Below are 16,685 nucleotides of genomic sequence, written 5' to 3' on the forward strand. Positions count from 1 at the left end.
GCATGCCCTCGTTAGCGTGCCCTCATTTGGATAATGCATGGTACCTGGCTGTGTCTTTGCAGTCTTTTCATGAAGAGTTTTGATGATGCTGTTTTTTTGTCTTTAGCTGTCAGGATTCATTCAGAGTTGTAAGAGGGGAAAAATACTGTGTTTCTGAACTAAGTTGCATGGTATCTTGAATAACTGTAGAGTTCGTAACTGTTGTTATTTCTCAAATTATATTTGTGTTTCCATTTATTGCAGAAATGAATATGATGACACAATTCTCATCTTAGATGCTCTGAAGGTTACAGCCAACATTGTTTTTGGATATGCAACGTAAGGAAACTCTTTTTTCTTGCTGTGCCACAGAGATTTTTGAAGCCAGAACAGACCACTGAGATTGTATAGCTAATCTTTTAGAGAAAAACGCCAATTAAGGTGTTAAAGGGCCAATAACTTATCCTTTTCTGTATCTTCTCGCTATCTTTTTGACTTCATTCCTCAAATCATTCAATTCACTGTGGGATGTCAGGGAAGAAGCCAGCCAACTGTAGAAATGCATATTCACTGATTTCCGTTAAGTAATATTCCTATTCAGACATAGGCTAAAGCTAGTGATAGAAGTGCGTCAGCAACTCTGAAGTTGCTAAACAGTGTTCCTGATTTTTATTTAACTAGTTAATTGTAGGAATGCTCTAATTGTAATCTAAATACTACTAGAGATTAAAAATCAGAGGAGGAAAAAGCAATGTTTACCCACAAACCCATAATGTTTCATTTGTTTGTGCTAACTTATTCTGGGAGGGGTCCTCTCTCATTGTGTCCTGTATGTTGCTAGTGGGATTTACCAGTCTTCACCTGTGCACAAGGTCCAGTACTGTGGAGCACTTGGACTGTAACCTACATGCTGCACCCTATGTGGTCATGTGTCTCCTGTGTTAATACAAATTAAATTTCTAGAAAGCATATAGGTGTTAAACATACAAATAAATTATTGGAAGAGATTGACCACTGCTTTTCCTTTTTAGGTGTAAGGAAAAAAAGCTGCAACTGCAATTGAAATTATTTGAGGAGGTTACTTAAGCTGAAATTTAAATAACTTTTTCACTCTTAGTTTTCAAATGAAATGCAAAAGCTATTGACTAGAAATAGTCAAGAGAAATTGAAGCTCTTCATAAAAACTGAATTTGACATCATTTCTGGTATGGTTTTGTTGTAGGCGTGAAATCTTCCCAGATGAGTTGGCTGCAAATGAGCATTGCAATGCTACAAAGAGCAGGCCGGCTCTAGACTTAACCTGGTTTTCAAATTGTAGGATTTCCTTCCCTCTCATTCCCAAACAAAACTTTACTCTGTCCTTATGTTGATCTTAAGTCATATAACATTTATAATGTCTTTCGTTGTCCGATATTGTGATCTCACAGGTGCCAAGGAGCAGAAGCTTTTGAAATTCAGCACTCTGGGTTAGCCAATGGAATTTTTGTGAAGTTCTTGAAGGAGCGTTTGTTAGAAGACAAGAAGATTACTGTACTGCTAGACGAAGTTGCGGAAGGTGAACTCCAGCTTACTGCGTTAACCGTCTCAGCCTGTATTATTTAAACACTTCTTTGCTTAACTGTCATTCTTCTTGTGCAGCAAATGTGGTACCCTTCTTTAAGCTCTTTCTTGTTGCATTTTGTTAAAATATCAGCTTTACCAAGAAGTGGGTGCTATTAGGCAGCAGATGAACAAAGTTTACCATTTGTAAAAGAGATTTGAGCTTCTTTAAGATAGCGGTATTACACTCCTCTTTTTGATGTACCTCATTGCATGATGAACTACTTGTTCTGCAGTGTTTTTCTGCATGGAGCTTTGAATTGTCCATCCACTAAAACTGTACTTTTTGGTCTCATGGTGTCAGATGCTACTGGTAGTCCACTCATTTCCATGTTCTTCTTAACAATCAGCTGAGTCCTACCTACCACTGAGTGTGCTATAGTGATGATGATTATTTGCTCTTTAGCAAAGAGTGTAAGTGCGTGTCAAAGGACAGTCAACTGTTTTAGTGGACTGTGTTTGGTTACTGTCTTCTATAATTGGCAGGAGAATCAGTAAAGTGAAAACTGCTGAAAGAAAATGTGTTGCCTCTGTGCACGCATTTCCTCAAAGCACAGAGGAATAGATACAGCCATTAATAAAGAGCTGTCTCTATTACCCCATTATTTGTAGGTAAATCATTGTCCTTTTAAATAAAGGCACTGTCTGGCTTCCTAACATTAGGGAATTCAAATCTACATAATCAACTGAGGTCTCCTGTGGTTTCCAATATACTTGGTGGGACAGCAGGTCTGTAATGGAAGCCATAATTTGGCTCAATCTGTCTTTTGGCTCTAAAAAGCAGAAAAAATACGAAAGGCTCCTAAATGCACAGTAGAGTTGTCAGCAGGTGAGACTGTTGAAAGTGGGAGGCAAAGATTAAAATGATAGAACTTCTGTCAGTGCTCTAGTGAGGAAAGGTTGACTAGCTAAAATATAAGCGTGCAATCTGTATCAAAGTGATAGCAACAGGAATCCAGCATACTAGCAGAATGTGAACTGAAATGGTGCTTCTTGGTTACTATTTCTTTGTCTGGCTTATCTTCCTTGTCTTTTTGCTTTTTGTTGTACATTGCTTGACTAGATCCCATAAAGCAAACTTACTGTTCATATTTTCTGTTACCTATTAAACTTTTCATGAAATTTCTGTGAAAAGTTTAATGCAACTTGTTTTCTTCAGAAGAAGTTGTCAAAATTATTCTGAAGAAATAAATAAGATCTATAGATGTTAAGACTAAAATGTTAATCTCAAAACTTAGGGTTGAAATTGATTGTTTTTGCATGAGGAGACGTTTTTCTTTTGCAAGACTTGCAGTCAAGCAGTGTGCTTTTTGCATTAAGAGTTGTACTTTTCGTTTATAGTACCACTCACTTTTGCCACTACCTAAATACAAAGGAAGAATTGGAGGACTCGCTTTCCTCTCCTTCGCAGTAGAGGACTAGAGCATGAGAGCTAGCTATAGCTGTGTTTCTTTGAAGCCTTGCCAAAGCTCTAGTAAAGCTCCACCTGGTAGATGCTCACCAGCTGCTTCACCTAGGCCCAAATTCATTAAGCCAGCATTACTGAAACTTCCTTATGTTGAAGTAGGCCCTTCATTCATTTCTTCCACCTTTCTTGCCTTCTGAGACTTTCTGACTAGTCCTTTTTTGTGGAAAGTGAACCTCATAATGAACCCAAACCACCATCAATGTTGTCATTAGGTATTTAAACATGAATGCCCACATTCTCCTGCCTTGAACAGGCTGATAATTGAAGTAATAGAAACAGACGCCCACTTACATCTTTGTAATGGCCACAGACCAACCGCTCTTTCTGCTAGTATAAAAAGTTTACAAATTGTGTACTGAAGAAGCATGCAAAAACATTCTCCTCGCCCTCTTTCCCTTGTCACCCTTTTTGTTGCTGCTTTTGAGTATGGGTCAGTATCATCTGAATTTTTTCTCTTTTTTTTTTTGCTCATGGCCTCTCTGTTAGAGGACACAGTCCTGCCTGTAGCCATATCCCCTGACTTTCCCAAATGCCATGCAAAATATGATTGAGGATCTCTTACTGCTTAGTCTGTACTGTCAGGTTAATGTCACACACTCTAGATATCCCAACACATGACCCATTACTTAATTACCTCATTCTTCTTGAGCTCGTAGTAGAGAGAAAGATTTATCATGGCGGAGAGTATGAAGGCAGCTGCTGTTGGGATTTGGAATGGAAATTAGTGTCCCAGCAATGAGAGAGAAGAATAAGGAGGGAGATAATGTAGAAGGCAGAGGACAGCTGAACAAAATTCAGAAGCAGTACGTAGTGCTCCGGCTGTGTGCGAGTTCCACGTAATCAAACAGAAAAAGAGGATCTGCAGCAGTTGTTTCAGTCAGCGTGTGTGTGTGTGCGCACATTTGTAAGTATGAGGAAAAATTACATCAGGTGACAGGGACGATGTCATTGTTGTCAGTATTACCAGGTATTGGGTTTTAGCAAGTACATTGCTACACCGATAACATTTGAACATGTTCCAAAGAAATGTTCAGACTTAATGTTACCTATGAATAACCTTCATCATTTTATGTTTCGCTGAGTAGAGGGGAAAGATTACCTCCCTTGAGCTGTTGGCGATGCTTCTCCTAATGCAGCCCAGGATACCATTGGCCTTCTTGGCCACAAGGGCATATCGCTGGCTCATGGTCAGTCAGTTGTCCTCCAGGACCCGCAGGGCCTTCTCTGCAGAGCTGCTCTCCAGCAGCTCGGCCCCCAGCCCGTACTGGTGCACAGGGTCATTCTTCCCTGGGTTCAGCACCCTGCTCTTGCCTCTGTTGAACTCCATGAGGTTCCTCCCTGCCCATCTCTCCAGCCTGTCCAGGTCCCTCCGAATTGCGGTGCAGCCATGTGGTATATTAGCCACTCCGCCCGGTTCTGTAAACCCCTGCAAACTTGCTGAGGGTGCACTCTGTCCCTTCATCCAGGTCATTAATGAAGATGTTAAACAGTGTTGGCCCCAGTATCAATCCCCAGGGTACTGCACTAGTTACTGGCCTCCAGTTCATTACATTCTTTAGAAATCGCTTCCAATAGTATTAATCACATGCTTAAAGTTAGTCACACAAATTACAGCCTTGCTGAGTCAGAGCCATAATATTGCTTGAACTAAGTTTGAAAAATGTGTGAACATCCTGAAAAGCACACATGCCAAACCCTCAGAGTTCTTTGGAGATACCCGGCATACTGCTTTAGCCTTGAATGAATGAACAACTGAGAAAGGAATACCTTTAAAAATGCAAGTTTACATGGAAGTCCCAACACTGTCATAACCACAGCAACCAGACACATTTGTAGTGCTGTAGTTAATTTAGTTAGAATTTCCACACCATTGATTTTGAAAGAAATTATTTGCGTCTTATTTTAGATATGGGCAAGTGTCACCTTACCAAAGGCAAGCAAGCTTTGGAGATCCGCAGCAGTTTGTCTGAGAAAAGAGCATTAACTGATCCCATTCAACAAACCGTATCTTCTGCAGAGTCTCTGGCACGGAATCTACAGTGGGCCAAAGCTCATGGTACAGTACCATCTACTTTTAGATGATCCTACTTGCAAGGTGGGAATTTCATATTAGGGTGTTACATCGCTTGAACTAAAATAGTTCCCCCAAAAATATGGGGATGAACTTCTTACTAATCTCTAATTCATGGAAATATTTTTTTCATGGGCTGTAATATTAAATAGAAGTGGAAGAAATTCAAGTTCATATCTGAATTTACATTAGTATTTTCAGATCTCAAACATTCTTGGTTTGGGGGCTACCTCTACATGAGATTTTAATGAAAAATGTGACGTCCAGAGTTTAAGACCAACAGACACTGTAGGGGACGCTTACGATGTCCATCTTTGGGATAATCACCCTATGCTCTGTTTATATTTGACATTTCTAGGTGATTTTGTTACATTTCTAGGACATTAGTAATCTCATTCTAAAGCATCTAAAATCACCAGGTGAACTGTGCAGTAAAAAATGTCCTCTACAGTGGTGGAAGTGGAGTTTTAGGTAAATACAACTGAGAAAGCTAACTAAAATTAGGGTGAAAGGAATTCTAGGCTTCCTGACTTTTTTTTTTTTTTTAGTAATGTGGGTTTTTTAAGATTTTTCAGCTAAATACATTGGAGTATGATTTAAAATTTCTGTGACAGTTCTGACAGAGGCTTGGGGGCCATTTTTAAGACTTAACTAATTAAAGAGGCAGGTTCTTTTACAGACATAGATTCTTGCTTGTGGATTCAAGCCCTTGATTCTTGTTTGGTAAATGACTGAAATACACAGCAAAAATTCTAAAGACAATGTTATTTTACAGTTTATATGTTTTAATCTCTGCATAGAAGGGAATGTTTTTGGAATTTGGGAAGAGAACAACCTTTTATATTTGTATAAAGGTATATCTATGTTAATGTTGCAGTATAATAATTCCCTTAAAAATCTACTTCATGTGGGAGTAGAAAAATCAGTACAGAGCGTACAGACACAAAATGATGTTGATCCTCAAGCTCTTGTAGATATTTTCCTATGGTTTGAGCAAGATACAAAATACAGAGAAGGGAAGTGCTGTGGACTAGTATTTGTGAGTATGTACAGATGCTGTGGAAAGAGAAAGAGTGAACCTGAAATTTTTTGTTCTGCTGTCAAATTCAAAGGTGCTTAAAATGTTTTAGCTGTAACTACTATATGTAGGAAGTATACTGTATTAACCTTTCTAGTTTGATTAAAGATACAGCATAAGCAAATTCTTGGGGCAGTGAGCTATATTCTGGTTACATCAAACGTTGCTGTGCTGATTGCAGAGAGATTGGAAGAAAACCGGCAAAGTGGCATTTGAAGAGTCAGCTCTCTAGAGCAGTGTCAGTCAGCTACCGTGGGATACTGCACGTAGAAAACAGTATTGCTGCCTGGTTAGCTTCTAATAGTTGCTTCAGTATAAATACATAAGTGATAGGTAGAGGGAGGGCGGGAGGAAGAGGTCTATACCTTTAAAACTTTTGAATAGCTTAAAAAAAAAAATAAAATAAAAAAGACATGTTAAGTTTTATTTAAAATGTAATAAAGTGTTATTTGTTTGCAGAGCTTCCAGAAAGTATGTATCTTGAATTCAAATGTGGTGTTCAGATTCAGTTGGGATTTGCAGCAGAGTTTTCCAATGTCATGATAATCTACACACGAATAGTAAAGAAGCCACCTGAAATAGTAGTTTGCAGAGCCTACGTTACAGACTTTGCGCTCGTAAGTGCTTCCTTTTGATGTTGCAGTGATCTCCATCCACTCAAGTTGACAACAGTCTGGTCTGTCCATGTCAGACTGCACCTTTCATAATAAAATGAATGTAAAATGTTAAAACCAGGTGCATGTGTGTGCACATATGTGTATATGGATATCTATGTAAAAATGAATCTCTGATCACCTTTTTCACTGTCCTTTGCTTTTCACCATCTAATATCCAGTACATATGTTTAATTAAAGACATATAATGTCAGTAGTCTCTATGAGAGCTGAGGACAAATCTCTCATGCAGGACAAGTTTTATTTGGCTTTAACTTTACAGTTCTTTGCACCTGAGTGGACTCCTGTCCAGGTCCACTGACATTACTCAGCTGAGCAGTGTGAAGTGAAGGATGAGAGTAAAACCAAAAGCTTCTCAGAGGCAGAAAACATTCTTTCTGTAAAGCACTTAGGACACTACTGATGCTTTATAAATAAAATCTGATGCTTTTATAAGTAAACATCTGAGTTAATACATGTATGTATTATGCATGTTTATAGCCCAGAGAATTATTGTTATGGTACCTTATTTCATAGTAGGATTTAGGTAACAGAGAGCAACCTTTAAGGAAGCACAGCAAGTCTGAGAGGAAGCATCAGCAAAAGAGAGTAACCTAAACAAATATGACCTGTTCCACCTGTGATTAGCGATGATTTTAGCAGCTTTTGCGTGTTATCCAAGACTGGTGTTTTCTTTCCTTTTAAGAAGAAAACGCTGACATTAATAAAGGAAATGCTCCTAACTATTTTAAAACTGAACTCAATTCAGTTCTCATTTCTTTCTTGCAATAGGACCTGGATGTGGATCCTAAAGAGGCAAATAAAGGAACTCCTGAAGAAACTGGAAGCTATTTAGTATCAAAGGACCTTCCCAAACACTGTCTGTACACCAGGCTAAGTTCACTGCAAAAGCTAAAGGTGAATATATTTGTGAAGATCACCTTGTGCATATTGTGGGGAGGTTCTATGTTTCATAGCTCAATGAGATTGAAGTAGAGTTGCATCTTAGGAAGTCATCAGTAGGAGATGAAAATGTCGTACATCATCTCCTTCCATTCCAACGTGTGCTCTTGGGCATGTTTTTGAAGGCTTCTCACTGTAGCATACCATGGCACCGTAAGTTTTTTTTCTGTATCTCTGTGTTGTGAGCATCTGTGCTGGACATCACTTGGGATGTTGTCCCCAACACTTCTGGCAGGTGGTGAAATATAAATGCTTCTAGAAATGAAAACTATCAGGTGAGCAAGTATTAACCAAAAAAAGGTACTCACAGAAACAAATTTTGAGGTACTTTCAGATAGTCAAGGGGACAGAAACATTAGATTAATTTTACTGTCATCTCTGATAAGCAGGCACTTTTGTGAGGGAGGTTGTGTTGCTGACTTTGCCTGCAGTAGCAGGAAACCAGATTTTCTAGCCTGTGAGATACCTTGTGCACACAGACTGAAATGTGATTCAGATCTCCTACTTGCATGTCCTGTACAGGGATAGATTGATTTGGATTACCTAAATTTTAAGTGGAATTTGAAGCAGTAGAAGGAAATTGGACCTTGAATAAGCATGGAATGCACCTAATTCCTTCATAGCTTACAGTGATTAGGCTGAAGAGCTATGAGACTAGCACTGTCTGATAGAAGCATCTAATGTCTGTCACATGGGTCAAAAAGGAAAATGCGGAAAATAGCCCGAAGAAGACCAGGAAAAGTGTAGCAGGGTAAGAGACTGTTGGAGATGTCTGACTGCTTTCATGGGTGTAAGGAGAGTTTGCAAGAATTTTAGGTGAATAGACTCCTCTTGGAATCCCACTGATTTCTCAGGTGTATTAAGCAGCATCGGTCCAGAACCTCTACCTTTCTCGTAGGATGTATGTAGTTGATGAGGTTAACAGTCTTGCTTAGTGTGTGTCTTTAGCTCCTAAAAAGGTTAGTCTCCTTCTCCAGTAAATTATCTCCCTGGAGAAGTTTACTGTATTGTTTATTTGGGGGGGGGAGTATAACTTTTTTTTTCCCCTCCCCCTTCCATTGCAGGAGCACTTGGTCTTCACTGTTTGCCTGCACTATGAGTATCCAGGAATAGAAGATACAATGGATGAAAGGAAGGAAGTTAATGTTGGGAAGCCGCTTATTGCTAAATTAGGCCTTCATCATGGATTCAAAAATAATAGCTGTCTTCAGACTTGTTGCGTGGCTAATAACCCTTTTCATAAACAAGTGGAATCAAGTCCAGTGACAACTAAATACTATTTACATAGTCATCACCAACCAAATTCCTGTCTAGGGGTTTATTATCCAAACACTGTTTGTTCAAACAACATTAGACAACCAGAGGCATGTTCTTGCAATGGGACTTCAAGTATGTTAACTTCAAGACACGAAGTACAGAATTACTCACCACCTGTGGAAAAGAGTAATGTACCAGTAGAGACAACTGATGACACTGTTGAACTAGAATTCCTTCTTTCTGACAACCTCAGATTCTCTAAACAGCAATAGCTGTGATGTGTGCAGAACGGACCAGAGTTTCATTCGTGAACTAGCGAACATCCACACTTCATCCATTTTCTGGAGTTTGGGGTCTTTGTGACAAAGGGATTAGAGGGCCTGCAGATGGTACTGAGGCTGAGGGTGTGATGTAGGTTGGTCTGTTTTACTCTCAGGGAAACCTTCTCAGATCCAAAGAGACAAAACTGGACTGACAGATTTAGGAATGAAAAAGCATGATTTCTATATTTTCTCCTACCATTTGAAGTCTGATACAGGTAAAAACCTGACCTCTTCTGAGTTCCCCATTCCATGAACTGGGAGGCAAACAGCCAAAGCAGAGAGGCAAGCATGTATCCTGTCTCCTGTAGGGAGAGAATGCACCAAAACCTGGTGCTGGTTTCAGAGTCTCTCCTGAGAGAGTAAGGCCTTGGGTCTTGCCCGCTGCTTCTCCTCCAGTACCTGTTGGCATTATAAGATTTACTCTAAACATGTTTCCTGAATCTTGTGTTTTCAGTTGACAGAGGAATTGCTCATCCTGTACATAAACAAAATAACCATGTATAGTAGTCAGAGGCAAAATGTTGACAAAAGTAAGTAGGAAAAGGAATTTTCATGTTCTGTATGCTTTAACTGGATTTTTAAAAATCTGTTAGCCACAAAATGGTAAATATTGTTTGATATCCAGGTATTTTCAGACATACTGCATTAGAATAAGATTTTTATATATTAGTGTATGTTATAACAGCCTCCTGTTGAGCATATAAGATAATATTTAATGTAACTGGCCTGAGCAAAGAGGGAATTTTTCCAGAAGAGGTGGTGAGTGTTTTAATATTCCCGTGTTAAAAATCACATCTCCTTCAATCCTCAGTTTCTTTTCCTGCTCATGTACACATTACGATCAATTGTTGGTGCTCTGCTCCCTTGGAGGTAGCTAATAATCAGCTCCTATTGCATTCTGCTTTCTCCTTTCTGGTCAGATGTCCAATACTTGGTACTGATGGATGAAGAGCAGTGCAGGAAAAATAAAACATGTGAGGAGGAAAGAGGAACTGGGCCAGTAAACTAGCATTATCACTTTCTTTAAAGGCATTAGATTACAAATCCTCAGAAGGAACAAAGTCACAGATTCATACTGTGGTTGATTGCACTCATGAAAATCTTTTTCATGTCAAATGTTTTTAAGATTTTTATTGATGTGATTTGTGGAGAGGTGGTCTTCTGTTCAGGATGAACAATAAATTGAAATGTGAGATGTGATTAAAAATAACGTTCATGCTTGTTAAAAGTGCCTCTGTCCATAACAAGTGAAGTGGTGTGTGGTCAGTCTCACAGTAAGACATGCTGAAGACTGAAGATATTTGGGAAAGATGAATGAAAACTTCAGGGTTGGTCGATCTTAAGTGCAGGGATGGTGTTCCTGAACACTAGCCCTTGCATTTTTGTGGTGATGTAAAAAGAAAAAAAAAATCCCACTCAATTGTTTTCCAGGCCAAATTCATTCATCTTCTCTCAAATAAAGATGTTGAAGGAAGAGAAGGAAGAGTCTTACCCACAACTGTGAAAACCTAAGGTAATGATTCCAGCACACAGAAACAGATAAATGATCAAAACTACTTTAAACCGAGTCTGCAGAAGGTGAAGGACACTTGCTTCACCTCTCTGCCTGATACTTACTGTATGTCATACTGCAGCTTCTTCTGCCTATGTGCATTGGCTCTGGAGCTCAAAGGTGGGATTCATCTCTCTGTAGACCAGATGTCAAAAGTAAGTTAGTCTTCTAGGACCTCTAGCCTCTGGGACCCAGAACTTCACTGTTCAGTGTGGAGGCATAGGCACCTTCAGAAGGCAAATGATCCCATACTGAGAGATAAATGAACTACTTTCGTGTGGTGCTTCATTACTTGGTTGACCAAAGGAAGCGTGTGGAGCTAGCTTGGGCTAGCTGCTTAACTTTTGAGATACCTCAGATTAGGTGCGATGAAGGAGTTGATCTGAGGTGACTCACTTGTAATAGGTACTGGTCTGGGGAAAGGAAGCTGGCAAATTTTTTGATCTGTTTTCAGGAAAGGGAAATTCTTGCTTACCAAACTGCTTTGCATGTACAGGTTGAGTAATTCCATTCAAAAAAGGCACATTAACTTCTTAAATGTTTGGGTTTGCTTCAAAATAATGAAAAATCTGTTATTTACATACGTGTATCTGGCAATTAGTTTGAGAACATTTGGAGATGTTTTATTTGGTCTTTAAGTCTTGATGCTTTGAAAGGATAAATATATTGATAGTATGCAAGGTAATTACTGTGCAAGGGAGTTATATGGGCCTCTCCTGCCCTGATAGTACTGATAAGCAGTATTGCTTTGATTAAAACTTATTTTCCCTTAAATTACTTACCCTGCCTTGAAATAACTTTTGATATTTGGAAAAATCACTGTGGTGCTTTACATTAAATAGGTAGCAAATTTTTTTTTTAAAAAAGAATATTTGATTCTCATTGATATGAGTGAGAAACCAGATTAACCCTACAGCTGAGAATGCTGCCTTCTGGTGGGATCTTATATAGCCTTATAACATTTTGGCTGGACGAGGACAGAGATGCTGTTTGTGGGCGTGACAAGTCTAATCCAGCTTGGAGTATCAACAGAATTGTTAGCTAGATCTATTGATCTTCAGATTTGTCTGCACTGAAAGATGGACATACCATGCTAGCAGATATACATGGATGTTTGTTTATTTCCACAATGACAGACATGATTGAAGCAATCTATAAATGCGCTTGATTTTCTAATTTTCTTCTTTGGAGAGTATTAAATAGTGAGTGTTTTTTTAATGAATAAGATGTTCCTATGCATTAATTATTCTGTATAATTGACTTATAAATCAAAGTTATAGCTTGAGGTATGATCTAGTACTGTAATATTTAGCTGACACTTTGTCACAGTTTTCTATTTTGTATGGAGACTTATTCCTTTTCTTACTGTAGCAATAAATTATGGTCCACAAAAAGATACGTCTGTGCATATGTAGTTGCTGTATTTTTGTGCTCCTTGTAGTTTTAAAAAAAAAATACAAAACTGGATTAAAACGATGCTTATAATAGGAGTAAAGTTTCCTTTCCTTAAGGAAAAAGAAGAGTAGATCTGAACCATGAGCTTCAGCTGAAGTTAGACACATCTGTACTCTGGACCTGTACACATATTTCAAACTGAGCATTCAGTGATGGAGGATAGTTTTTACAAGTTTATATGTCTTCTAACTTCTGATATCCTGTTTTTCTTGCTGGTTAAGCCTAGGTGATGTTTCTCCATTGTCTCACAGAGGTGTCCAGACTGATTTCAGTAACGTGTTGTGGGGTTGCTTGAGAAAGGTGGCTAGAGAGAGAGTCTAGTTATTAAACCTTAGAAGTAGCCTGAAGAAAGGTGGGGGACTCACTGACTGTATTTTCGTGTTTTTCTGCAGGTATACTCCATAACACGGGGCGGGCTTGCAGGACCGGCGATGCTGTGTGCGTGAGTAACTCTCCTGGGGTGGACTAGAACGGGCTGTGGCAGTCAGCAGGCCATGGCAGCAGAACAGCTAGTCAGTGGTCTGGGAATTTTCCACTGCATACCGTATGTTTAGTTTCCAAGTTTTAGTACCTGGTCTGAAAAATGAATTTAAAACCATCTTTATTGACCTACCTGGGAACCAATTGACCTTTGAGGACCTGTACCTAAGATGCTTGAGGCGTAACTATGTTTGAACATGGCAAAGAGAAGATGATTGAAGTAATACCGTGCTGCCAGAGAGACAGTGCCATCCCTTCCACTGTGCTGGCTCTGGGCTCGCCTGGCCCATGGGGGAGCAGCTGAGCCCTGAACTGTCTCTCCTGAAGGATCAGATGAGCTAAGAGTTGGTATGATGGAGGATGGGATTTTGTGCCTGGGACCACTGGATAGGGAAGAGGAGCAAGGAGGAAAGGTGGGAGTGGGGCCAGTGCTGAGCATCAGCAGGAAGCTGTTAGAGCGGCTCAGTGACTATTAGAGCTGAATCCTTAGGACTGAAAGAAGGTCACCTGTAGTGCTTCTGAAAGCTTTGCCCCTGAAATCCTCCTGAAATCATTCCTTCCCCTTCTCCAGTGCTAAGCACATAGTCACTGCAAATGTCTGTCACATTAACGAGCTGCTTGGGGTAGTGATTTCTTTTGCTCTTTAAGGCCCAGCGTGGTTGAAGTCCAGTGAGCATACGCTGAAGTCATTAAGATTTAAGCCGCAGGTACTTCTGATGACTTTATTTACGGGTTTGCCCTCAGCCTCAGCTAGAGTGCTAAAAAGATGTAGGGCATTTTAAGCAATAGGCCTTTTGAGTTATAGAGACCTAGGATTGATGCTGACTGTGCTTGATATGCGCTAAGTTCCTCAATAAACTAATCTGTGAGATCTGCTGTCAGTAAGTGGCAGCAGAGCCCTTGTTCATGCGCTGATGCCTGTCTGCCCTCTCTCCTTCCTTCCCAGGGAAGGACCACAGGGACATGGTGCAGCTCTCCCAGCCCAGCACACCAGGAAAATGGAAAGGAGCACACGATCCCCCGAAAAGCGTGGAGATATTCCTGCCCAGGGCTGCGTGCTGCATCTAGAGTCTGAGTCAGTTCTGCTGGGCCCTCACCAGAGCTGTTTTATTTGAGCAATTCCCATTTTTAGGTTTGGAGCTAGTCACCAGCTGAACTCCTACCCGTGCCAGTAGGATCTGGGGGAGAGCTTTGTTGTTCTGACCCTAATTAGAAAGGGAACGCTTGTGGGAAGCCGTAGTGCGTCATTGCCTTTGGGACCTGCTTTGACTGTTCTGATGACTGGTGTCAGAGTGAAATGTTTTGGCTCTTTAGGACAGGTTCCAAGAGGCATCCGTTTCCCTTGGCCCATACCCAGCAAAGCACTGTAATAGTGAAGCATGCATAAATTAAGCCAACATTTAAATCCTAGCAAAGTCAGTGGGATTAAAATACATGACTAAACTTGGGCGTTTGTTCAAGCTCTCTGTTTGGCTTGAGATGCCCTTTGTGAACTGAGGCCTTGGGGTTTTCCTCTGAAGTGTGGTTGTGTGGGGATAATGTTTATTTCTGACTTGAAGTATCTACTCTACTGAGTTAATTTGTTGGCTGCTTTATTCATAGCTTTAGCTTTTTGTGTGATTTATTTGTGTATGTGATTCATTTTTGAAAGTTGCATAGATTTGGAAGAAATGCTTTAAGCTCAGGCTTCTCTGGCAAAAGCATTCTTGTGCCTCAGAAAGGCCATTACCCTCTTTCATTCTTCCTCTTCACTCTGCAATAAATCAGGATAAAGTAGATGCAAGAAGCTAGCGTTAATGCAACATTAAAATTCTGAGACTGTTCTTTTTTTTCTTTCTTTCTTTTTTTTTGGCAAGTGATAGGAATAGGGGAGCATGATAGGCTTATTTTAAAAAACAAACAAACAAAAAAAAAACTGTCCAAAATGAATGGCTTGGCTTTGTTTGGCCTTCTAAATTTCATATCCTTGGCCTTTGCTCACTATTCTAGCTGTGCCCTTCTCTGATGCATGGAAGAAGGTGCTAGGAGTTCACACTGCACCGGCTGCTGCCTTTGGATGGGCATCCTCTTGTGCATCTCTCTCCTTTGGCAGTTTGCCTTGACACATCCATGTAGTTAAAAACGGTGAAATGCTCGTATCGTCCCACGTGAGCATCTTTCTCTGTCATTCCACATCATTTTCTGTGTTCTCCGCTTTGGATGAGCTCTATAGGACAGATGTCTCTCTCAAAACGCATCTTGAGCAGCACTGCAGAATTATGGTGTAGTTGGTAGCTTTAGTAGGAATGGTTCCTACAGTCCTGCCTTAATCTCTCCTAGCGTGCTTTTGATTATCTATCACATGCTATGAGAAGGTCAGAACAGTTGTTACATTGTGGATCCATCAACTGGCCGAAATACTTAATTGGAATTCAAGTCGACCCTGGTTACAGGTATTGAGTGAAGTAAGTCTCTGGCCTTGTCATTGGCACAACCGAGGTCTGGAACCTTTTTTTTGTTAGAGATTATTAGCTGGTTTCCCTGGATTCTTCCATCTAACACCAGAGCTCACAGAAAACAGTTAGTGTCAAACCTGATGTTGAGATTGTGGGAAGAAAGTAGCTAAATACAATAGGTGAAGTTTTATCCTTGTTTTAGCTCACATAGTGCATTCACCTAATGGAGTTTTTAATGTTTTCTTTGGACAGGGTGAAACGCTGTTAGTTCTGTCAAAATGCAACTCGTCTAACAGCAGGAGGTATCTGGATAGTCCTAGATCAGAGGGAATAGTGCCATCTTTTCAATCACCGGATCCAGTTCCTGTTGCATTTGAATATTATCCTGGAGCAAAGCACTGTTACTATTGAACTGGAGAAATATCTTGATCTGCCACAGAAATGGTACAAGTGCGTGTACCTTCTGTATCTACATGAAGCTCTGCAGGTCGCCATCTCAATAAAACAACCTTTTATCTTGAGAGTCCTGAGACTGTCTCCAAAGACCATCTGCACTATGTGGCTCTGCGCTAGGTGATCACTGAGCGGTTTCAAGGCCGGTTTTGCCGTCTCCGTAGATGCTGCCTTTGCTCTTGCACCAGCTGCTCTCCACCCTCCATGTCAGCTAATGGACAGCTTTGGCAGTTCTCTCGTGCATTAAGCCTCAGGGCTACAATCATCCTGGTGTGTGTTACAGACTGCTGTAAGTATGATGCATTTCGGTATTAGCCCCTCCGTGCACAGAATTTTAGCTCTGAGTAAGATCTGCTCACTTTTTCAGATCTGAGATTTGGAGATCCAGTGTGTTTGCTGTGAATTGGTGATAGGTTTAGAGTATTAGATGTAAGAGGGAAGGGCTGGGGATTTTTTTGTTTGGGGTTTTATATTATTTTTTCATCATGTTAGTTTAGTAATTGCAGTAGTTTAGGAATGGAGTAAGAACGTCTCCATGTTATGGAAATTTTGCAGTTCTTTAATTTCTAAGGTATCACTGCTGAAATTTAGTCATACCAGGCTTATTTTAAAAACTAGTAAGAAAAAGAATGCTGTCTGCCATCGCTTTTGTCGCCATGCACAGTGAGCACGAGAGACCACAATTCATGCGGAGTATGTGTTACCGCAGCAACCGGCCCCCGCACTTACCTCTGTCGCTCAGAAGTGTCACAGCGAGCGCGGGAGGAAATGACTAGGACTTCCTCGTCTGTTTTTTAGGTAGAAATCATTTTAGTCATCTTGCTAGCAGCTCTGCTTTCGTTTTTCGAAGTTGATTGAAATTAGTATGAGAAGTCATCAACGTGGTACGCGGATGATTTCACCACCCAGTACCAGCTCT

The 16,685-nt window shown here is 40.2% G+C and overlaps 1 protein-coding gene across 2 annotated transcripts in view; it reads left to right on the forward strand.

Moving 5' to 3' along the window:
• LOC112985190 (mucosa-associated lymphoid tissue lymphoma translocation protein 1) overlaps positions 1-12,341 on the forward strand; it is a 43,219-nt gene extending 30,878 nt beyond the window's left edge. For both annotated transcript variants that reach the window (XM_064500353.1, XM_064500354.1), the window contains exons 12-17: positions 244-318; positions 1,407-1,534; positions 4,953-5,102; positions 6,655-6,812; positions 7,641-7,766; positions 8,876-12,341. In XM_064500353.1, coding sequence (XP_064356423.1) covers positions 244-318; positions 1,407-1,534; positions 4,953-5,102; positions 6,655-6,812; positions 7,641-7,766; positions 8,876-9,340 — 1,102 coding nt within the window. In that variant the 3' untranslated portion in view covers positions 9,341-12,341. The remainder of the gene's footprint in view (positions 1-243; positions 319-1,406; positions 1,535-4,952; positions 5,103-6,654; positions 6,813-7,640; positions 7,767-8,875) is intronic.
• Positions 12,342-16,685: the final 4,344 nt, after the last annotated feature.

This window comes from Dromaius novaehollandiae, chromosome W (assembly GCF_036370855.1).
Source record: "Dromaius novaehollandiae isolate bDroNov1 chromosome W, bDroNov1.hap1, whole genome shotgun sequence".
NCBI lineage: Eukaryota > Metazoa > Chordata > Aves > Casuariiformes > Dromaiidae > Dromaius > Dromaius novaehollandiae.